This window comes from Polistes dominula, unplaced genomic scaffold (genome assembly GCF_049000335.1).
Source record: "Polistes dominula isolate Pdom_NZ unplaced genomic scaffold, Pdom_raw_medaka contig_20, whole genome shotgun sequence".
Taxonomy (NCBI): domain Eukaryota; kingdom Metazoa; phylum Arthropoda; class Insecta; order Hymenoptera; family Vespidae; genus Polistes; species Polistes dominula.
In genome coordinates this window covers 665,132-691,255 of record NW_028301147.1, presented here as the reverse complement: position 1 = coordinate 691,255, position 26,124 = coordinate 665,132, and the positions used below count along the sequence as shown (strand labels likewise).

Here is a 26,124-nt window from a genome sequence, read left to right as displayed (position 1 = left end):
GTATTTAACCGATATCGATTTAAAATTTATTTATCGTTTTTTTTTTTATTATTATTATTATTAAAAAACATCTCGTGTGATAATTAATAATTAGGAAGATATTGCATAAATGTTATACCAATGCATAAATATGTATATATATATATGCACGTGTGTGTATAATAATAATTATTAAAATATTTTTCTTCTTGTTGATATTGATTAAAGTATTGAAAAAATGTTATAAATAAATAAATTATTTTTTATTATTTATAATAATATTATTTGTATTTTTATTATTTTTATATTTTCATATATGTTTATATTTATTAATTTTTATGTTTATTTTTAATTTTAAAATTTTTCTATTATATTTTATATTTTATATTATCTTGATAGAAAAGTGTTATAAATAAATAAATTATTTTTTAATTTTTCTACTTTTTTAATTTAATATAATTATTAATTATTTAATATATATATATATATATATATATATATATTCGTGTAGTATCTTTCGATAACGAGAAATTTATTATTGATGAAAAATTTGTCGTCAAGGACAAATGATTACTTTATACATATGCATTTGATATATACACGTGTACATCTTACATATCTGCACTCTCGCACGTCTATGTGCATGTGGTTGTTACGTTCTTTGTGCAAAACGAGTATTCGATGGACTCCCGTTTCGTTGACTTTTTCGTCCTTCAACGGTAGTCAAATAAAAAAAAAAAACAAAAAGTAAAGGTCGTTTCTTCATTTGATATTTTACTTGGATGTATTTTAAATGCATAAATACATTTATACTACCGTTTACAAATTTATTTATTGTGCATACGCATGTTACTATTTTGTATATGTTTTTTTTTTAAGAATTGGTCAAAACAGTTTTTACATTCGTCATATTTTTGTTTGTTTTTTGAATTTTAAATTGATTAATTCAAAATGATATTGATTAACATTTTTAGAAATAATTTTTTAAAAATGTTCGATAGAGGGAGGGGTCCATGTTTTAAGAATAATTTTCCTAGAAAAGTAATATATATATATATTACTTTAATATATATATATATATATATATATATATATATATATATATTTTTATATTATATATAATATATATATATTTACTATACTTTTAAAGTATTATATATATAACCAAATATTAATTTACAAATATATATTTAAATACAAAATATACAGAGAAATATTGACTAACTTATGGTTATTAGGTATATATATATATATATATAAAGTATATTTATATTTGTTGAACATAAAAATGCTTATTATTCTACGTACAAAGTACAAATAAAACGAAGTTTCTCCGTAATTCAAGATATTTTACATTGGAAATAAAATGACATTTTATTTGTAAGTTGGATGCATACGAATGACAACGATGACGATTACGAATTCATCCATATTGTTACAACTATGAATATACAGTAACAGTAAACAGTAACAGTAACAACAGCAGGAGCACCAGCAATCAGAGCTTAAAATTTTTCGTAGGGATTTTTTGAATCATCAAACTTGTATATATACGAGTCACTTGGATAATAAATTAAAAGAGGTTTATATTCGATGTGTGTGGGATTATATACAGATACATACATATACACGCACGTGTGTGAGTGTGTGTGTGTGTTTGTTACAACGATCAAGAAAGTCTCTCTCACAAGATCGAATCGGATTGGAATCTTTCGAATTGCAACGTCAATTGTTCTTGAAATTGATAGAAGATATAAATAAAATCGAGAAACACGTTCTAGGAAAGTTGAAAAAGAATGAAAGTATGCAAAGCTATTGACGTTAGATATTTTATTATCGATAGATCGAACGGCACGATCGTGAATCGTGATTATTTTCATGAAATAAGTTTTGTCTTTTTTTCTTTCTTTTTTTTTTTTTTTTTTTCAATGTTATCGATATATGAAAGTTAAATTATTGTTCATTGCAAATGTGTTCTATATCGTAAATAAAATATACGCGAGAACTAGAAGAAGAATCACACATCTATCTAACAAAATATATTATTATTATTATTATTATTTAAATAATGTTAGAATAATTATTAAGTTGACTAACATTGTTTGAGTATTTTTTATCAGTAAATTGAAACAGTCCATCGATTATTTTTTCTTTTTTTTTTCTTTCTTTCTTTCTGAGATTCAACAATCTCCTAACTCAGATTTTTCATAGAAATTTGCAAAAGATAAAACAGATTGAATTTAATTGATTACACCTTACTTAATTTTGATCGACATAAAAATATGTTGTATTACTTGTGTTATCAGACTTGATAAACGCCAAGGATAAAGAAATTGGAATAGGATATATATTTTTAATAAACAAAAGTATCACGTTTTTGCGCGATGACACTTTTATAAGAAAGTATTAACTTTCATAAACATTGCGATAAGATTATTAAGTTCGTTTGATAAATATATATTCTAAAAGTATCGGTGTTGCATCTTATTATTATTATTATTATTATTATTATTAAATAAAAATTGTTAATCATAAATGTAAAATATTCCAGACCTTTGATTGAATCCAAAAAAAAAGAAAAAAAAAGAAAAAAAAATTCATCATTCAACGAGACCAAAAATAATATCAATATAAACTTATGCAATTTGTTTATTTAATTTAATTGGAAAAATTTCCACTAATGTAAACATTTTTGTTTATAAGAAAATAATAAGAAATAATTGTTGATCCTATCTATCGATGATAGATAAATCGTATTTTCAATTTTCTTTCAAATAATATACATACATAGATACATATAAATAATTGCATAAAAAAGACAAATGTCAATCTATTATCGAACAAAGACATCTAACTTAATCGAATTATCGCAAGTTGTTTTTGACAGAAATTCTCCATCGATATCTGAAACGTGGAATTTACATGGCCTTTGATATTTTACAAAACACTTTTGATAAATATGGATAATAATAATTATAATAATAATAATAATAATAAACAAAATCGCAGCAAATATTCTCATTTGATATATTCGTGAATTTTTTTCTTTTTTTTTTTTTTTTTTTCAATGATTATTTTAATAAATTGTTGATATTGAAGAAAGTTCAGGTCAAGTGCATATAAAAAAAAAAAAGTGTACGATCTGCTGTTGCACAAATTCGATAGATCGGAATTTCATTTTTTTTTGTTTTTTTTTTTTTTTCTTTTTTTTTTGTTTCTTTATAACTTTCTTTATCGTTACATAATTTTACAACGCAATTTTACGAAACAAATAATTATTGCATATAGTAATGTTATGTATTTATTATGCACTTGGCAAATTATCATTGAACACTATCGATAGACTTTGTTTATTATTCAATGTATTATTTATTTTGTTATAAAAATATAATGACTGCGAATAAAGAATTTCAAGTCAAAGTCGAGCCACTTGTAAAAATAGCAAACTATATATATATATATATATATTTGTTTTTATAAAAAAAAAATGCATCGAATCGTCCTCGTGTGCCAACTGAGATGAAAAGAAAAAAAAATATATATAATATATGACCTGACGAACTATAATCATGTAATCAAAATTTTCCAATATCAATTCGAAAAAAAAAAAGAAAAAGAAAAAAACACTTCTCGTAAATATTAAAATATTTACATTTAAATATTAGATTAAACAAACACGTGCATGGAAACCAAATAAGAAATTAAGCTTTAAACAATAATTTGAGACTCATTTGACTTCGATTTGAAAATCATAAACTTGACTTATAAAAAGTTTGTTACAACATTCACAATTTTAATTTGAACAACAAATAATAATAATAATTATTAATTGACATTAGGAACTCAATAGTTCATTGCTGCAAATACCAAATCCCACTAGTAACAAATAATTAATCAATAAAATATTAATTAAACAATCTTACAACTTGAAACCTTAACCCATTATGCAAATAAATGTTCATTTTTTTTAATTAATAAATTTCCAATTAATAATCTATCAAAAATACAAGAAAATAACGATCATCAGATGCCTGTAACTTGAAAACAACATGGCCGACACACTAAACGTTCAAATTGCATCTATTACTCTCTTTCTTTCTTTAACAAATATTAAACAATCTTACAACTTGAAACTTAACCCAATATGTAAATAAATGTTCATTATTTTTTATTAATAAATTTCCAATTGATTATCTATCAAAAATACAAGAAAATAACAATCATTAGATGCGTATAACATAAAAACAACATGGCCGAACACTAAACGTTCAAGTTGCATCTATCTCTCTCTCTCTCTCTCTCTCTCTTTCTTTTCTTTTACGTGCATCGTCGATTCAGAAGTCGCACACGTGCCTGTTTGGTTCTAGTCTGGTAGACGTGAAGATTTACCTTGGTAACCGGTCGAAATAAAAGGAAGAAGGGCGAAAGGAAAACGGTACCAAGTGCCCGTTTCAATCTCGTCGTCTTCGTCGTCGTTGTGTTGTCATCGTAATCATACTCTGTCTACTATATACATACACATATACATATATATGTATGTGTGTGTGTGTGTGTGTGCAGTAGTGTAAGAAGAAGTATAGGTACACGCCTCTTAACTTTTTTTTTCAAGTGTTTCGTTTTATATAGCAACATGAGAATAGGATTGAAGAAAATACAACAACAAAAAATATATACAGAAAGAAAAAGAGAGAGAGAGAAGAAATGGTGTGTGGAGGGGAGGAGGAGGAGGAGGAGGGTGTCGTTTGATACGTAGGCGTAGTTCATCGTACGTTATTCTTACACACGCATTGTATCTACGTTTAGATAGATAAAAGGTACGATAAAATCAAACGCAAACTCGATTTACGCATGGTGCCCTCCTTTTTTTTTTTTTTTTTTTTTTTTTTATTTCGTCGTTGTTACCGAGTTGCTGTAGAAGTAAGAAAAAGAAAGAAAGAAAGAACGAAGAAGAAGAAGAAGAAGAAATTCGATCGACCGTGAGATATAAATAATAATCGATGACAGTGAGATAAGGATAGAAAGATAGTACGGTGGGAGGATGATGATGATGATGATGATGATGATGATGATGGTGGTGGTGATGATGATGGGGGTGAAAGGAAAATCGGGTGGGGGGGGGATTATAGAAGCGAGAAATAATATATCCAAGCTTGATAATTTCTCGCAGGTGTGTGTTGTCCTCGTGAAGAGAGAATCGAGTATATGAAACAGGTCTTGTGTGATCTATAATCTATAGATCGATTATCTGTTATCTCCTACTCTCTTTCTCTCACACTCTCTTTCTATATCTATCATTCGATATATAGAGTATATGGTAGTACTGCGATACGACTTAAAACCCATTCCCGTTTGACCATTTTACTTGAGGCTATTTTATACATATCCATATTTTCACTGAAAAATATTGATATTACTATCATTCAGATTAAAAAAAAAAGGAAAGAGAGATAAAAGATAATATTCTCTTGATGAGTTAATGGATCAGTGATTTAAATTTAAATAAATGCAAAATATGATTTTTTTTTTGTTTACTATCTCAATATGTGAGTTTGGAATTTATTTACATGTAATGTAGGTGAAATAAAATGCAAGAAAATTGATCACAAATTGCATTAATGTAGAACAATTAATTAGATCAAATTTTATTTGATAATTGTAACACACACACACACACACACACACACCTATTATTGATTTTGTTTGTTTTGTTTGTAGATCTAAATGTGTTCCATAGCGATGCCAGCTGAACTGATCCTGGGGCACAGTCCTCCGGTATACAGTCCACTGTTATACTCTCCTCTGGTACGCACAGCACCACCGATTACCACAAGATCGGTACCACCCAGAATACGACCATGCCTGTCCACTGGTTCATTACCTTTGAACAGTATAAAAAACAACAATAACAACAGTAACAAGCAGAAAAAGAAGGTCGTATTTGCCGATGATCGTGGTCGTCCACTAACTCAGGTATGTAACATGTGCTTATATCTGTTGGATCATTTTTGTTGTTGTTGTTGTTGTTGTTGTTTGAAACGAAATTAAAATGAAAATTAAATGAAACACGAACAGGTACGGGTAATGTCGGAGCCTAGTAACGTACCGCCATTATGGACATCGGCATACATAGAAGGTGTAACGGGAGGATTGTTAAGAACAAAAATCGACAACGAGGTAACGCAAGATACGATACCACCATGGCAAGTTACGTTTCCTCAGCCAGCCAGCGATTATCTCGCATTTCGTCGAAAACTCGATCAGGAGAATGTCAGTTTGGAGAACGTGATTATTCGAGAATCCGAGCAAGCATTGGTTGGTACGGTGAAAGTGCGAAATCTTGCTTATGACAAGGAGGTCATAGTTAGAGCTAGCAACGACAACTGGAATACCCACGAGGACAATTATTGCACTTACGTTGAACAACCAGGTGCACCGGCGCTCATCCTTTACGACACCTTCCGTTTTCGACTTACGTTGCCATTGAAATCTGACGTTATTGAATTTTGCGTCAGATATCGTACAGACGGAAGGGAATTCTGGGACAACAACGAGGGCAAAAATTATGTTGTCAAGAAAAGACAGGAGGTGTGTTCAACTCGTTCTCTTTGAATATTCACAAAAACGGGTTTTTTTTGTCGGGTAAGGTCTTGTACTAATACATATATACAATATATACAATATATAAATGTATATTTAATTATAGATATCATAGATATGCTATATTATAATATATAGACGTTTATTTTTTCTTTTATCAAGGCCTTGCTCTTAGCATACTTAAAAAAAAGACAAATTTTAATTTATATATATATATGTATATATATTCACATAAATACTATAAGCTTGCTATTAAATTAATATTTAAAAAAAAAAAACTTTACTTCATCTTATCTTAATATATATAAATTACGTGTAACGTTGTTTGTCCGCAATGAACTCCTAAACTACTGAACCAATTTTAATCAAATTTTGCACACTTTGTGCAGTTTCATCCAACTTGAAAGATAGGATAGTTTATATCTCAATTTATAATCGCAATTGACTTAAAGACGTGTATATCGGACTGATTGTAAAGGACACCCCTAGTAATTGATATATAGTATTTATATATATATATATATATATACATATATTATATCTATAATACATTTGATTTGTATATATATATTATATACAATTCGACTATCGATCGCGATAAATACGCCATCATAAAGATAACGGAAATTGATCATTTTTCTTCTTACGATTAGTATCATTTTCTTGGATTTATCGCGTCGTGTATATACGTCGAGATTACTACTTACTTGACACGCCAAGACCCGCGTCTCTCACGGTTTTATTTAAGGATCACTCTTAGAGAGATGATGACCTTTACTTAGCTCTCTCTTCTCTCTCTTTCTCTTTTTCTTTTTCTCTTTCTCTTTGCTCGGTGAACTTTTGCATTAGGCTGAAAGAGAGGGCTGGGAAAATGAGAAGAAATCGCGTCGCACGTATTTACCGTGTTATTAATATTAAACGAATACTCTCTCTCTTTCTCTTTAGAGTTTTTTTTTTTTTAATTTAAATATCAAACTTTTATTTAATAAATAAATACTTCATGTATATTCATTTCATGATTGGTCAAATGATCATTTAAAAAACATATAACATTTATCTTAATATAAAATGTGATTTTAGTCAATTGGACATAATGAAAAAAAAATATATATATATATATATATATATATATATATATATATGTTCATTTGTTTATGAATGAATGTAATTTTATTTTTATTACTTTTTTTTTTTTCTGGGATAAATTTGACCTCACATCGTTGGGTCTGGGTGTAGGTTTAATATTAAATCACAGTAAGTGTAAGCCAATTGATTGGCAAACTTAGTATAAACATCTCGTATATACAAATTACGTTACTACTACTACTATTCAATCGAATCACGTGATAAATAATAAATAAAAAAAGAGAGAGAAAGAGAGAGAGAGAGAGAGAACAATGGCCTTTAAAGTATTCCAACAGTCAACGTTTATTCCAATTTGTATCGATCGAGAGGTGTAATTTTAGAAACTTCGTGTCAATGAGATCACCAATCAAAGAGAGACCATTCTCCTTCTTCAAATACGCAGTCTCACTACTACCAATGAGATTATTTATCTTCTTTCTATTTATATAATTTATATTATTGTTACATTTGATTGATTTCCGCTTGAAATAATCGTCCATTAATAAATATCGTGTAATAAATGATCATCCACCGTTATCTAAATTTTATTTTAATTTGTAATATACACGAGTTCACTTTTTACAAAATTAATATATAAATCACAACGCAACAAACAAACTGCATGCAACATTGTTGTGCACGAACATGTACACTTTTAACATAAGACAAAAAAAAAAAGAATTAACATACAAAGAAAGAAATGAATTATTAATTATTATTATTATTAATATTTCAGCAAAGAGCACCAGCCAAGCGATATGATCTCTCGGCATCTAATTGCGATGGATTATTAACGAACAACAACAACAACAACAATCATAATCGCAACATGAACAATGGTGAAAACAACAACAACAACAACGGATTGAACATACCCCGTGTATCCGATGCAACACGTGCCAATGTACGAACGTGGAGTGAATTTGCATCGTGGCATCATTTGGCCAACGATGCACCTTATTGGTGAAAATAAGCAACTAAACAACAAACAAAATTAAACCCCTGATTGTGTGGATCCCTCGTCAAACGATGTACGAAAACGTACGAATAACGTAAATAACATCCAGTAGAATAATTCTGGAGTTAATAAGAATCGAGTCTGCGAATCCGTTAGAACGGGGGGGGGGCTGAAATGGGGAGATGGGGGTTGAACTGGAGTGAAGAAATCAAATGAGGTGAGAGAAAGAGAAAGAGAGAGAGGATGGAACGACGAAACTTTAGTTTATTTATTTTTTTTTTTTTTTTTTTTTTACACTTTTTTCAACGATGTACAAAGAAGACGAAGAAAGAAAGAGAGAGAAAGAGAGAGAGAGAGAAACAAACAAATTATAAGAAATAAGAGAGAAATTATATTGGCAAAAAACAACAAGAAAAGGAACATATGGAAAATGATAATTGAAGAGGAGATTGATTTATTTGTTGTTTTTTTTTTGTTTTTTGTTTTTTCTCCCCCCTAATTTCGAGAAGCAACGACGATAGCGAAAGATGTAGATCACAAAATATTAATTGACATCGGACGAGAGAGAAAGAAAGAGAGAAAGAGATGAGTTAGTTGAAAAGAAAATGGATGATATGCGGCATATGTGTGAGAAGATATTTGACAAATGGTCAAAGAATAATATAACAGAGAGAGAGAGAGAGAGAGAGAGAGAGAGAGAGAGAAAGAGAGTGATATTATATAGACTTCGGGCTATTGGGTAGCACGGATCGGTGGAAACCAGTTATTGGTGCTCGCATAGCTCTTATGGTAAGCATCTAATTATCTTTATGATAGTATATAATCTTTCATTTTATTGCATCGAAAGATTTACAATTCTAAGAAATGCATCCTAAGAGAAAGAGAGAGAGAGAGAGAGAGAGAGAGAGAAAGAAATCTATTTTTTTGTTAGCAATTTTGTTGTTGTTGCTTTTTCATACGATAACTTTGACGCATTCATTTCATTTCAACAAAAATTAGATAAAATAATTGCATTACAATAAATTTATCTTTGAGAAAAATATTACAATAATTATTTTAAATTATTTAATTATTTATAATAATTATTATTTTAGTTATTATATATAAGATACTATATATATATATATATATATATATATAATATAATATATAAATTAATATATAATAAATAATATAATATAATTTAAATTATATATCAAATAAAAAAATTAACTCTCAATAAAATTAAAATAGAGTTACTTTAGTTATTTAATATTTTTTTTTATTAATATTATTATTTTAATTATTTTCTATATTTATTATATAGTTATTTTAGTTATTTTAAATTAAAATTATAAAATATGAATGGAATCATTTTGATTGAAATATATTTAAAAAAAAAAAAAAAATACTTCGACTATAAATTTGAACAAAAATAAAATAAAATAAAATAATTGCATTACGATAAATTTCATTTGAAAAAAGAAAAAATATTTAAAAACTAATTTTAATTATATTAAAATTAAATAATAAAAAAAATAATAATAATAATTTGAACAAAGTTGAAACGTTCGAGGAAAGTTTTTGAAAGATACTCGTGAAGGAAGGTATCAAACGTGTTTCACGTGATCACACACACACACACACACACACACATGCAGATATATATATATGTACTTTCTCTCTATAAATAACAATTCACTCTGTAGTCCTGCGATAACAGGCGCGACTCAGGAAGACTCGTGCGACTCTAATCGCCTTTACCTAAGGTCGTCGTTAGAACTGTTAGAAGACTCACGAAGCAACGAACGAACCAACGAACGAACGATTACGCTGACTTCATCTTACCGATCATCGTTTATATATTTATATTCAACAGAACCCATCATCGTGACTGAGCATCAAAACCTACATTGTCTATGTATGCGTGTATGTGTGTGTGTATGCACTCAGTTTTATTTTTCTTTTCTTTTTTTTTTTCTATTACAAACTCAAAATCGATCAAATACAACCGGAAGTTTCATATCGAGACGGAAATATATTAAAAAAAAAAAAAAATTCTATTTCAAAAATCAATCCACAACGCCACTGACGATTTTAATTTACTTGTTCTTTTTTTTTTTGGAAATTTTGCTATTGGGATCGCTTGACTACGCTATCTGGTGGCTAAATTCAAAATTAGAGTAGATAGGTCAAATTGCTACGCCACGCCCCCCTCCCTGCCAGAGATCCCAATACCAATTTAAATCACGTGTCACGTGATAATTCATCGTAAGCATTTATAAATAAATATTTAGGTTATTTTTTAAATAGATTATTGTAATACGATGATCAAAAAGTTAGCCATTTTATTTTTTTTTTTTTTTTTTTTTTTTTTCAAAACTACAACTCGTGTATAATAGAATCATAAAAAAAACGTAGTCGCACAATTTTTAGCAATTCTCCTTAAAAAAAGATTACCCAGTTTGAAAATTTTAAGACAGGTCTTGTCCATGTCAATTGCCATGACAAATCTTTTGACGAAAATCTATTTGCAAAAATTCGTCACAATTTTATTGGTCACATTGAAAGAATAGTTTTTTTTTTTTTTTTTTTTTTCGTTATAGATAAATTAGTTGAATTCTTGCAAATATGTTAAAGAAGATCCTTGGCCTACTGCCAGTCTTCCTCGACGGATAATATCTAGGAAAGAAACATTGAAATGCGTCGTTTGACGTACACACACACACACACACATACGCACAAACATCTGACATACCAATCAAAATATTTCACGTGATACTTCGTCTTTACCCTTGACTTCTATCCTTGTTGCTTCGGGCATTAGACCTTGGAAATATAGGTTGAACGGTATAGACGACAATTTTGTGCGAAACTCAATTCGAATTCTTAACACAAACACACTTAGTCGTTCCAAAAAAAAGGATTCCATTGCAAAATCTTGAAAAATTCAACGCGTTAACCTACTTGTCATTTTTTATTGTCTATAGTGTCATCGAATTTATAATAGAAATATTGTGTCTTGCTACTGTAAATGAACATTTTGTCATCTAAACGTATCAATTTGTAATTTTTATTAAAATATTTTATATTATTACAAATTTACAAGATAAAATATTAAATATATGATTATACAATTTTGTTAAAAAAAAATTTAATTTAATATAAATTTTAATATATATTATATCTTAATATATATAAATTACGTATGACGTTGTTTGTCCGCAATGGACTCCTAAAGTACTGAACCGATTTTAATCAAATTTTGCACACTATGTACAATTTCATCCAACTTGAAAGATAGGATAGTTTATATCTCAATATATAATCGAAATATTATTTTATTGCGAATTATTTGTTTATTAATTAATTAGAGTCATTATTATCTCTGTTAGTTCGATAAGATTTTAACAGATGACGGTATAAAGTAATTCGTTGACTTAAAGACGTGTGTATCGGACTGATTGTGAGCTACATAATTTATATAATTAAATATAATATAAATATTATAAGTAGTAATAATAATCTAAAATATCCAAATTAGTGTAGATACAATATTACATACATACTTTTTTTTTAATAGAAACAACATATACAAGTCTAAAAAACAAAAATTGTATAAATTATTATTTATGTTTTTATATACTCTACAATATTAAGATTTAAAAAAAATAATACAAAATAGTGTTATCGATGCACATAAGTACAAGTATATATATATATATATATACTCGTATATAAGTTTGAACGTATCAGGGACATCGAGGACGAGGTATATCCAGGATAAAAGCTTCTCTATATATATATATATATATATATGTTTATGTGTTAGTGCGAGGCGTGGTTGAAAAGTGGTAGTACTGGATCATATATATATACATATATTGGAGCAGTTGTTCCAAGTACAGAACCATTCGCGTCATACACCACGCCTCGTGCAAGCACCGTAAAAAGTTTAAGACGTCTAGACGCGTGGGTCGTTCAGAGTAATCTTCACTGGAAGAAGAACTACCTCGTCCTTATTGCACTTCCATCTTTCTTTATCTTCAATCTTCTACCTCTTTCTTATTTTTATTATTATTATTATTATTTTCATTCTTGATTTTTATTTGATTTGATTTTATTTTATTTTATTTTATTTTATTATTTCTCTCTATCTCTCTCTCTCTCTCTCTCTCATTGTCTCTCTTTCACCCTTTAGAAATGCATCCTTGTCAATTTTGTCTTTTGTTCTTAGTTTTAATAACAATTCTCATGAAATGGTTTAATAATTAATCCTTTGAGTGCTGAATACTTTTAACTGAAATGTTTTTTAGGAACGGAATAATTTAATTAATTCATATTAATAAACACGTATATTAATTGATAGACCATTATGGTAATTTTTATTAAACGTATATATGCGTTTATAGCACTCTAAGGTTTAATAATTAATAAAACAGAATAATACTTATGATTAAAATTAAACTTACTATAATTATATCATTATTATTATTATATTTAATAATCGTTGTATAAAATGAAATGTGAATATTTTCACGTTTATTAACTAAATTTATTGAAACTAATCAAATGTTTTTAATACGTGTGTTTACAGATAGCAAGTTGCAGCAGGATTGGGACAGCATCATTATAGATAATGAAGAGTAAAAATAATAAATAAAAAAAATTCTATTCAAGCAAGCACGGTTAAATGATCGTATATATATATTTATATATCGTATCCGTTCGTCCGTCCGTTAAATCGGTTTGTTAATTAAAAAAAAAAAAAAAAAAAAGAAAAAAGGAAACAAGTTCCTGGTGTTACAATAATTTGAAGTAACAAACTATGTCTAGTGTTATCGTCGAAGCGTGTGCTTTCTTCTCGATATTATCATCATCATTATCATTATCATTATCATCATGATAGTGTAGTACACCTTTCCTATTTCTTCCTCTAATTATTATCTTTTTCTTGACCGTTCCTAGAAAACCTGTCTTAAAAGATAGAACATGAAAAAAAGATAAGTTAAGATCAAGATTTTAATTAAAATAAAAAGACATATGCATGTATACATATATATATATATGTGTGTATATGTGTGTCTTTGTAATATGAAAAAAAAAAAAAAAAACAAATTTGATAAAAATCATCTATACAAATATTTATTATTAATAATTTGATAGATTTGAGACTCATTATCTTTTTTTATTATCTTTTATCTATCTACCTTTTTCCTTTGATCTAATTTCTCCCAATGGCCTATCTCAGGGTTCGGCAACCTGCGGCTCGCGAGCCACACGCGGCTCTTTTGGATACAAAGCTGCGGCTCGCGAGCCACATGCGGCTCTTTGCGGCTCTTTGCGGCTCTTTGCGGCTCTTTGCGGCTCTTTGCGGCTCTTTAGTTAAAAAAAAAAAAGAAAAACATTTAATAATCGTTCTGAATCGATTAACGAGGATTAGGCACCGATGAATAAATAAATTAGTTTTTTTTTTCTTATCAAAAAACTTTATCTACGCGAGTACTGTTTATTGTTGGCAAGAAAAAATTTGGTGGCTCTTTAAAAAAAAAACTTTGAAATTTTGTAAATATGTAATTTTTTGTACTCTTCCGATTTAAAAGGTTGCCGATCCCCTGGCCTATCTCAATTTTGATGATTTTACATATTTTTTTTTTGTTTTTAATATCCGACGATATCCTTAAGTGATATGTAAATAAAATTACAAAACTATATAAGTCAAAAATGATATTCTCTCTCTCGACAAAAAAACAAACAAACAAACAAACAAACAAACAAAGAAAAACGTAAGAGGAAAAAAATTAAGAGGATAATCAAGAAAAATACACACATGCACAATACAAATGCATGTATATATCTATACATATATTACAAACATATGTTCCTCTCGAATAAAAAAAAAAAAAAAAAAAAATCAAAACCCATGAAATAATTGATGAAGAAAATTAATTAAAAAATACTTGCACGCATAAAATAACACAACCCAACATATAAAAACAAAGAACAGAAAAAAATCATCGTAAAAATATCAGAGTGATTTTTATACGTGCAATCTATCTTTCAAATTGATAAACCTTTTTTTTTTTTTTTTAAACGCAACGATTGTGATTATTTATATATATATATAAAAAAAAAAAAAAAAAATATATTAACAAATATGACTGTCAGCATTGAATGAAGAAAATATTAATAGAACGAAAAGAGTAAGAAAGAAAGAATGAAAAAAAAGAAAGAAAGAAAGAAAGAAAGAACAAAAAAATTTATACAAAAAAAAAAAAAAACAGAAAAAGTGCTGTTGCTATTATTATCGCTTTTTACAGTGTTTTCTACTTACGCATAGAGATTACAAATAAAACGTATATTTATATACATATAAAACCAACAAAATACTATCTATCTATATACATATATATATATATATATATATATATATATATACATACATACATACATACATACGTACATACATACATAATACATTTAAATTCGCACGCGTTATTCCTATTGAAGTGTTCCTCATGTAAGTGTGAGACTGGCCTTGTAACAATATACTCGTGTTTTAAACATAAAAATTACAAACAAATACAAATTGAATAAAACGACTGTGAACCTTTTGGGCTGGGTGCTTGAAAAAAAAATAAAAAAAAATAAAAAGGAAAAAAATGATCAAAATTAGAATAAATAGGTTGAAATGTTAACACGCCTCCCACGTGGGATCATCCTCTAGCACTTGAATACGCTATCTGGTGGCTAAATTCCAAATTAGAGATCCCAATTAAAAAAAACTTATACACGACACTATTCATAATTCTCAGTTACTCAATGAAATCATTTCATGTTTTTTCTTTTTTTTTGTTTCTAAGCGTCAATGAGAATTCTATTTTGTACGTGTATATGTTAAAATGATATGTGTATATATATAATTGAAAGAAAGAAATAGAAATATTGTATCACGCGAGTATAAAACCACTTTTGCTCTGAGTACGACGTATTGCTTGAGCTATACTACTATTCTTCTACTTTTACTACTTAAAAATTACGCCTACACGTTTATATACAAATTATACTACCTATATATATATAAGTGTGTATATATTTATACGTGTTATCTTTCGTAATATTATTCTACAAGTTATATATATATATATATACATTTGTTATTATTATCCAGTGAAAGAGAGAATGGGATAGAGAAAGAGAGAGAGAGAGAGATAGAAATATTGATAAATAGTAAAAGGATTGAAGATTGAGAAAAACAGAAAGACAATAGTGTAGTTTCAAGTATAGAAAAACAAGTAAATGATGTAAATGTGTTTGTGTATGTCTGTCTGTCTGTCTGTCTGTCTGTCTGGCTGTCTGGTTGGCTGGCTGGCTGGCTGTGTTACGTTTGTATATAAAAATGAAAAGAGAAGTTGATATTTCTCTTTGAATGTGATTGGAGAATCGTCAAGTGGATAAAAAAAAGGCTGCTGTGCTGCCCGGAATTCCGAGATTAATATTTGCAAAAAAAAGTGGCACGAAAACTTTATAAGAGTGAAAGAGAGAGAGAGAAAAAGAGAAAGAGAGATGCATACATACATACATGCATACATATATACATATATACGTTGTTTCGAGGAAAGGATTGGAATTTGAAGATAGCGTGAAAATTGCAGCAAAAAGACTAATTGTAAATTCTCTTTATTTTTCTTTTTATTTTTTTTTTTTTTCGTATTCATGTGAGCCGCATTTGTAAATTTTTACAGGGAAAAGGAAAGGATGGGGATGGTTGAATTAAATTATTTTTAATATAAGGACTCGAAAAAAAAGAAAAAAACAAACATTTTTAAATATTATTAAATATAGTTAGAGATACATTTTTAATAATATAAAGTTCCTAAAAACAAGTGCAGAATTTTAAATAGAATGTAAGAAGAAGAAGAAGAAGAAAAAAACAAGAAAACTCGCGCGTGCAATTGTAAAAGCATCATCCCAAACGTTTTTTTTTTTTTTTTTTTTTTAATCACCATCCTCATAAATTTATGAAAATTTCTTTTTAAAGGCTCGACATTTTCTCTTTTTTTTTAAATGTTATCGTCTTTATTATATTATAAAAATAATTATATAATTATTATTATTATATTATTCAAAAAAATAATACGCCAGGTAGAAAACGAGAATGAAATTTAAGCGTGGGAGTATCATTTAAAAAAAAATTGATGAAAATTTTCAATATCATTTAACACTTCTTTTTTTCTTTATATATATATATATATTTTTTTTTTTTTTTTTTTTATTATAAAATTAACAGCAAACATCATTTCGCCGTTTCTCTAATTTTTGAATTTTTGTTCTTAATATTTTCTTTTTTCTTATTTTTTTTCTAACAAAACAACCGACAGTCATATTTTTTTCTTCATTCAGATTTTAGATCACGATATTTTTTTTTATAATTAATGATTCCTTTTATTTGTTCATTTTGTCTCATACACATTGTTGTTGATTTTTTTTTTTTTTTTTATCGAACACTGTATAGATCATATTTTTTTTGTAAATTCGAATTCTTACATTGTGTGTCGTTTTGTTTATTTGTGTTTAAAATAATATTCGCGTTCATCGTAGATTGTGGTGATTGTAAGTGTTTTAATTTTTTTTTTTGTTCTTTTTTACTAATCGTTTTTTAATGCGTTATTATTCATTGTTATGTTTATTATTATTATTATTACTTTTTTGTTTATTTGTTTATTTGTTTAATCAATCGTAGTATGTGTGTGTTTTTTTTTCTATATATATATATACACCACTAAAATGCCATTTTAAATATTAGCCTTAGATTAGTAGTAGACACACGTTTAAAACGCGTATTTCTCGTTAATTTATTTTTAACTTTGCTAATTTTTAAAAAATGACCACGCGATAATTAATTACAATTTATTATTTAAAACAAAACAATAATAACCACAACAACAACAATAAAAATCAAATCTTTCAATCTTTGTGTACGCTGTCGTTGCCGTTTCTCCCCACAACAAAATTCACCCCTTGTTCTTTAACAAAACACCCCTTTTTACAAACACCCCAATATATGCACCCATTTATTTAATATTTTCAAAAATAATGATTAATAATTTCTTTTTTTTCTACACGTTTATATATACATATATATATTGAAATCGATTAATCATATGAAACGGATGAGATAAAAAAATATTAAAAAATAAATAAATCTCTTTTCAATAAAATACAAATGAAACGTGTGAAACTAATTCGATTAGCGTTGTAAATGAATTTTTTTTTTTTGTCAATAAACAAATGTCTCGATTATAGGATTAAGTCGAGTTATAAATAACTTCCCGTTTTTTTTTATAAGACACAAACAATGGCGTTTCTGCGACTGATAAAGTGCAAAGACACCTGTGTGTATATTTGTTCAGTTGCCACCTTTAGTGCTAATTGTCTTGTTTCAATTTTTAAAGCATTACATGTTCGAATATGCACTTTTCTACTATCCATTTCAGTGGTTTAACACGTTGACGCCGGCGCCCGATTTTCAGTGTCTGCGCTGTGGGGCGGCACTCGAATCTAAGATGCGCTTCATCTGGCGACGCGTGATTTTTGCTTGTTCAAACCTGGACAAAGGTGAACCACCGGTGGTACGCGCCGCCCGATGGGACAGTCTAGTGTGGGCCACCGGTGGTACAAGCCGCCCGATGAGACAGTCTAGTGCGGGCCACTGGTGGTACAAGCCGCCCGATGAGACAGTCTAGTGCGGGCCACCGGTGGTACGCGCCGGCGTGAACGTGTTAAGAAAAAACGGTTGAATGTAAAACATTGACTGCATAAAAAAGTTAACAGAAGACTAAACTGAATTCTCATCTATACAGTGATATCAAAAATTCGTTAGTTTCGGTTACTTATAATATAGGTAAATACGAAAAATAGATTCTACGAAAGTTATTTATGACTCGAGCTAATATTTTGTTATACTTAACACGTGTGTACATACAAAACAAACAAAAAATATATTATTATACATATATGTATGTTTTGCAAGAACAAACAATAAGAATAATAATAATTAATTAATTAAAAAAATATATAATATTATTCACAAATCATCATCCATCGAGCAAATCATCGAATTATTTTTACTATAAATGAAAGAATCATTTTTATGAGATTAGATATGGTTGGTTTTTTTTATTTTTTTTTTTTTTTTTTTTTGTTCATTTCTATTGTCTTTAACGAACCCGATTGTAAATCGAAATAATGAAGAAATAATATAATTATCGACTGTATGTGTGTGTGTTGTATGCGTGTGTCTGTCTGTCTATGTATGTATGAATGTATGTATGTATGTATGAGAGAAAGTTAAAGTGCAACGAATGAAAATTTATGAACTCTACGAGATTGTCAAATCATTCTATTCCCTATTTGACTTGTTTTTGTTTTTTGTAGTTTTCATTTTTTTTTTTTTTTCAATGATAGATTTAAGTGTATGTATATATATATGCAAATTATTCGTACTATAATACTATTAAAAATAATAATATTAACAAGTTGATATATAATAATTTTTACGATTGTTTATCCGATTTACGTTAGATACGTTAAGTTGACATACATATATATATAATGTGTATCGTTTATGTTAATTAATGAATTAATTTAGATTTTTGTTTCTTTCCCATTTTATGAGAGCCGTAAGACTGATAATCCTCAATAAATAATTAAACTTAATATACATATATGTACATATATATATATATATATATATATATATATATATATATATATATATATACATATATATATATATATATATATATATGTATATATAAATAATATATTGTAAATATTGTATGTATTATATGAAAAATGAACAACATTTTGGGAATGTGGTTTGATAAAACTTTTACCAAGCATAATCGAGCTTATGAGAAAACTTATATATCCATATATCCATGCATATAAATATATATACATATACACATACACACACGCATATATATATATATATATATATATACACGTACGCACGCAAGAATACGCGTATTATAGAATGAGGTTGAAAAGTTTTGAGACTACTCGTCAAAAAAAAAGAAAAAAAATATAAAATCAAAACTTCTTTTTCAATTCAATTCTGTAATCGTGTTTATACACTAATAAAAAAATAAAAAAAAAGATTAAAAAAACAAAAAAAAACACATGCATAACGTTCGAATCAACAACATTAATTTCTAAATAATTATATCAAATCAAATCAAATAAAAAAAATAGAAAATAAGAACAACAACAACAACAAATGTGAGAGATCGATCTTTTTTGTTGTAAAAGTTTGTATCGGTAAACTCAATGTAAAGTTACTTCGACGATTGCGTAGCATCGAAAAAGAAAAATTGTTTTTTTAATGAACATTTTTTTTTTATTTACAATAGACCAGTGGTCGGCAATCTGCGGCTCGCGAGCCACATGCGGCTCTTTTGGATACGAAGCTGCGGCTCGCGAGCCACATGCGGCTCTTTTGGATACGAAGCTGCGGCTCGCGAGCCACATGCGGCTCTTTTGGATACAAAGCTGCGGCTCGCGAGCCACATGCGGCTCTTTTGGATACGAAGCTGCGGCTCGCGAGCCACATGCGGCTCTTTAGTTAAAAGAGTAGAGGATTAGGCACCGATGAATATAAATAGATTAGTTTTTTTATTTTAATCAAAATACTTTATTTATGCGAGTACTATTTATTGTTGGCAAGAAAAAATTTGGTGACTCTTTAAAAACTTGGAAATTTTGTAAATATGTAATTTTTGGCTCTTTCTATTCAAAAGGTTGCCGACCCCTGTAATAGACTGTTGTTCGATCATACAAAAATTCAGCGTTGAAAAAATATCATTTGAGGTTTCTGTTTTGGTTATGTTCAATTCTCTACCTGTAAGTGTCATTGTACATTTTTTTTTCTGTATAGAAAAACGAGAAATTTGTTTATTTTGTTTTATTAATTAAATAACAAATGGACTATTTTTTAGTTCTGTTACGTTAGATATAATATGTTATATACGTTACGTTACAATTAATCATCGACCTTCTTGTCAATTGTCATCGTTATTAATTACATTTTATTATTATTATTATTATTATTATTATTATTATTATTATTATTATTATTATTATTATTATTATTATTATTATTATTATTTTTTTTATGAATGAATAATTTTATGGTTTTATCTTCCCCTTTGTTGTATATATTATACACACATAGTCATACACACACATGGTATATATTTTTATCGAACGTTATTTGTATGCATGCTTATATATTATATTATATTATATTATATATTATAATTATATTATATTATATTATGGGAATCAAATGTTGTTGTAAATACGCTAAACACAAGGCTACAAGGATGTTCTTGCAATAAAAGAAGAATGAAAGAATAATTCAATTCATGTTCATTTTGTTTATGGCCAAACTATTGATTCAATCCAATCCAAATATGAACTGACACGAGTGTAAACAGCTGGCGAATTTTTGTATGCACAAAATTTTCCAAAACTTGTTATACCAACTATGCTGTAAGTGCAATAAGGATGAACGAGTACTCGTTGCAATGGCCCACCACTGTCACCCTAAAAATTAAAATAAAAAACAAACAAATTTATTATTAATGTGATAACAAATTTTATAATTTTTAAATTCCAACAACATTTGTTTATAAATTTAAAAAATTCAAGACTAATTATAGTTTTTAAAGTGAAAACTTCTTAGTTAAATTATTATAATTATTTATGAAAACATTGCGCCTGTAGATATGCAACCCTCTAGACACAGTTTGAAATTGTTGCTTGCGAGCGCCACCTGTTGGGACGGACATTTTATTCAGTCCAAACTGTTCATACACGTGTGTATTACGGGTTGCCTATCTTTCGGGTAGAACATAAATTTCCGTCCCGACAGATGACGCTCGCAAGCAGCATTTCCAAAGTGTGTCTGGAGGGTTGCATATCTACAGGCGCAATGTTTTTATAAATATTAAATAAATAATTACAATAATATTATATAAAAAATTATACTACTGTTAAAAATATGCACTCATACTTCATACTCAGGTTTCACTTCTAAATTATTTTTTATAACATATCATTTTGTTTTTCATTAACAATTACTTGACACGTGTCTTTGCCACCCTCCATCACTCCAGCGCAAAACAAATTTGGTATGAATCCCTCAGGTAAATAACGACTACCTAAATCAAATTGATATCGTTTTTTACAATCCTTCTTTGATATATAATCCAATTGCACTTTCATTAAATCCTTGCTACCAAACGTTGCATCTAAAATATAATTGACCATTTTAATAATTTGTTAGAAAATTGTTCATTTCATTTCTTTAATACTACGAAATAAAATTAATAACATAATTTATTGAATATTTATACAAACCGAACGCTGTTTTACCAAATCCAGTTGCAATAGCTTTCTTTCCAGGTGGTTGAAAATGAACTTCAAGACATGCTGGTCTAACTCGTGAATTTAATTCCAAAGGACGATCTAATTCAATCAAACCCAAGTCATGGTACTTGGAAGGTAATCGATAATCTGGATGTTTTATTCTACGTATTATTGTTCTTTCTTGTAAACTATCTTCATTTTCTTCTAAATTGTTCATACCTACTCTAACCATTGTAGCAGGATCTCTAAACATGACAACAACAATAACGAGATTTAATTAACCCCTTAACCTACAACTACGAGCATAGCCAGTGTACGATAATAATCGGATCAAAAGTGAATATTAGCGGCGGCGCTAAATTTTTTCAAATTATAAACATTTATGAAATATTTGATATGTAATTACAGCCTGATGCAATAATTGTGTTAGATACCACAAGTACCACCAAAAATTTATTTATACAAACCGCGACCGTCCTATCACGAGCGATGCCTGTAATACGTAGATTGGAACTTAAATAATGACAACTATTTATTCACAACCGATACAAGAGTTACATGTTTGCACCTGTTACTGTCCTTCAAAGTAGTCACTCTTTTGTATCGGTTGTGAATAAATAGTTGCCACTATTTAAGTTCCACGTATTTACGATTGGTTCGATCAGCGTATTACACAATTTGTGCAAATGGCTCGAAGATTACGCGAACTTTTTTACATTTCCGGCTTAAAATTCTCGAACGTAAATCTTAGGTTAAAGGGTTAAAGTCTTATCATCTCTCTTTCTCTCTCTCTCTTACTACAATATTTTATCAAATTCGCGTGTGAAAGTGTGTATACTCTAATCAATTAAAAATACATTATTTCATAAAGATAATAATAATAATAATAATAATAATAATATACTTATTGCGTGATTCCAAACAGTGTGCTGCACTTAAAATATATTTCTCCGAAATAATACTTCCACCACATTCCCATGAGATGTCTGATAAATTTTTACCAAATCCAATTGCAGCCTGCAGATACAAAAAAGAAAAAAAAACCGAATACTTAATTAATCACATATTAGGTTGTTCGAAAAGTAATTTCATTGTTTATTGACACAATTTTCGAATTAATTAATGCAAATTGGCAAAATAGCAATACGTGAAATTGTTGAGAGTTTAAATTTATCAAAATTAAACTATTTAAACCTACTCATAAATCCTAAGTTTGAACTTTGAAACAAAAATTGTTTTCATTTTTACAACAAAAAATCAAACGAAATTACTTTTCGAACAATTCAATAATTAATAATAATTAATAATCAATAAGTACTATACACAAGATGAATGTGACAACAATTTAATTAGCCTTTCTATCTTTTTATTTAAATGTTATTAAATAATTTGTTGTAAATATCAAATACTTACCCATCCAATGACGAGTTTGAAAAATTTTAAAAAAATGGGATAATTAATTTTTTAAATAATCCATGATTTGTTGTCATTGGGATAAAAAAAATCTTCAATAATTATTTTATCATTTTTATCATTTTGACTTACCATGTGTGGAAATTCAGCAGTTTTAGCTTTGACACCACCAACGATCAATGGTGTCTCAACTATAGCACAACGTGAAACATTAATAAAACCGGCTCCGATTCGAAGGACAGGCGATGCCTCAAATTCATAAACCAGTTTACTGTATTCTTCACATTCTACAACAAAATAACTGAAATGAAAGAAGCTCTAGAGATAAAAAAAAAAGAAAAAAAAAGTAACGAATAAATATAAAAAAAAAAATAAAATAAAATAAACGAAAAGGAAGAAATGGCGACTACGTGCATCAATCTTTACGCACGAGATAATCGTTTTACGTTTAAACTTATCGATACAAAGATTAGATTTCCCAAGGTCAGTGGATATTTAAACTTCTCATTCATCCATTTTACGATAATTAATAAAATAATATTAACCAATTAAAAGTGTGTGGCGATCTGTTGCTCAGAATGCGCTCTGGTTGTGTGTGTGTGTGTGTGTGTCGCGATAATCAAGCGATGACGTATATAATCGTCAAGCACTGTTCAAATATTGGATAGTCAAAAAGATCGACTTTATTTTTAGAAAATGAACAATTTTGTTTAATAATTTATTAATTTATACATAATAAACGAACAAAATTCGACAAAATGACAATTCAAACGTCAAATTGTAACGAACTTTTACGCATGACGTATATAGTCGTCATAACAGAACATTTGGTCACATCTCCATGACGAATATAGTCGTCAAACACGTTTAACTGGTTAATGAATGGATTGTGATCGCGAAGTTAACTTCTTTGTGTGTTCAATACGATTTGAAATTCCCGCCATTGAAAACTTCCTCTGATCTCACCAACACATAACATATTGAAAGTTTATTCGTGTGTAATACTATTACTACTACTACTACTACTACTACTATTTCTGTATATATTTAAGAAGAGTGTCTGAAAATTGGTGAAAGTATATTATACACAAAACACCATATAAAATAAAAAAAAAAAGAACAGACAGACAGTTCAACGTTGTATGTATTACACGTTGAGCAAGAAACAATTGAAAAAAAAAGAAAAAAAATACACAAACTTTCTTCACTTTTTCTGGATAATGTAACTGTAAATAATATCATAAATTGTAATAAAAAAAAACACACGATAACAAAATTTGATAAACATTTTTGACTCAAATTCATAACGTTTAATTGAACAAGAAACACTTTAACAAACTTGATACTCAAAGATCTAAACTTGAAATAAAGAAAAATAATGCTGATAAGTCATTTATTTTCGTTCTATCGATTATTTTAATCTCGATCGTTAATCATGAATTGTTAACGAGATGAAAAATCATAAAACATTGACGTTAACAATCAATGAATGTATGTGTAATACATATACAAATAAACAATAATTGGTTATCTCAATTTGGCATGAATAAATCGTACAACTAAACACACACGCGTAAATTATCTAAAAAATATTAAACAATTATTTAAGATTATTGATAAATTATTAAATAAATATTTGAACAAAATTGATTAATTAACTCCGCTTAATTGATATCTAGATTAATATCTAGATAATATCTAACTGGTTCCAAGCTCAGATAAAAGAGAAGGGTTCGAGGGTGAGGTTAACAAACTACCCTTGGTAAAAAAAGATACATTGTTATTTATTTTTTAAATAAAATATTAATTTAAAATTTAATCGAAGCATTGAATTCTCGTGTAGTGTTTTCGAATGAATTGATAAATGATCAAAATAAAAAAAAATAGAATAATATATAGAGGATAAATTTGATAAGAAAGTAATGAATTAAAATGAAACAAGGAAAAGATCTGAAACAACATGATTTATATTCTATAATTTTAAGTAGCAACATTTTCTTCACAAATACATCACAGTTTGAAATATATCTTCAATATTATCTCGAAATATGATAATATTTCGAGATAATTAATGTCTTTATTAAGAAATGATTAAAGTCATTAATTAGATAACCCAGAATTCAAAGCTATGCTCCGAATAAACTTATTTCACTTATGTCATTTTATTTCAAAGAATTGATTTTTTAACGTAACAAATATATAAAAAAATAAAAAATTGTTTAGTAGAAAAGATAAGAAAAGTTGTTGAAAATGAAATCGTCACGTACCCAAAGAAATATTGTTTTATTAAAACGTTAACACGAGAATAAAACAAATTCGTTCACGTGATAAACACACAGATAAAACGAAGTGTCATAATTTCAGAAAATTATATTATATAAATAAAAAAAAAATAAAAAATAAAAAATAAAAAATACATTTCCTACGACTAGATCATTTTACTTACTTCTAAAAAAAAAAAAAAAAAAAAAAATAAAACAAACAAATCATCTTTCATTCTAAATGATATTTAATATAATCGAATTAGTGGAAAATCGATGATGAATTTTTAAGAAATTAACTTGAATATATTCGTGAAAAAGAAAGAGGAAAAACAAATGATACTCATGATAGATACATTTGCATTGTATTTTGAT

General features: G+C 27.8%; 2 protein-coding genes and 1 long non-coding RNA gene across 7 annotated transcripts in view; 2 read left to right on the top strand and 1 right to left on the bottom strand.

Annotated features, from left to right (window-relative positions):
• Gbs-70E (Glycogen binding subunit 70E) overlaps positions 1-21,061 on the top strand; it is a 48,958-nt gene extending 27,897 nt beyond the window's left edge. The window contains exons 2-5 of the mRNA XM_089177367.1: positions 5,695-5,949; positions 6,052-6,564; positions 8,438-9,448; positions 13,236-21,061. Coding sequence (XP_089033493.1) covers positions 5,701-5,949; positions 6,052-6,564; positions 8,438-8,668 — 993 coding nt within the window. The 5' untranslated portion in view covers positions 5,695-5,700 and the 3' untranslated portion in view covers positions 8,669-9,448; positions 13,236-21,061. The remainder of the gene's footprint in view (positions 1-5,694; positions 5,950-6,051; positions 6,565-8,437; positions 9,449-13,235) is intronic.
• LOC107067466 (serine protease snk) lies at positions 13,387-25,625 on the bottom strand. 5 transcript variants are annotated; one of them, XM_015323011.2, is made up of 7 exons: positions 24,688-25,587; positions 23,621-23,775; positions 22,980-23,092; positions 22,295-22,320; positions 22,067-22,222; positions 21,788-21,957; positions 13,387-21,250 (listed from the first exon to the last, which is right to left on the bottom strand). In XM_015323011.2, exons 1-7 carry the CDS (start codon positions 24,791-24,793, stop codon positions 21,083-21,085), a joined length of 894 nt encoding a protein of 297 aa, XP_015178497.2. In that variant the 5' UTR covers positions 24,794-25,587; the 3' UTR covers positions 13,387-21,082. The 5 variants fall into 5 exon arrangements, with proteins under 5 accessions (XP_015178497.2, XP_015178496.2, XP_089033494.1 ...); XM_015323010.2 differs by having other exon boundaries at positions 22,067-22,320; positions 24,688-25,581; XM_089177368.1 differs by having other exon boundaries at positions 22,067-22,320; positions 24,697-25,570.
• LOC149030877 (uncharacterized) lies at positions 21,714-22,618 on the top strand. Its single transcript, XR_016178228.1, has 3 exons — positions 21,714-21,852; positions 22,112-22,210; positions 22,313-22,618. It is a non-coding gene; the product is annotated as an uncharacterized LOC149030877 (long non-coding RNA).
• Positions 25,626-26,124: the final 499 nt, after the last annotated feature.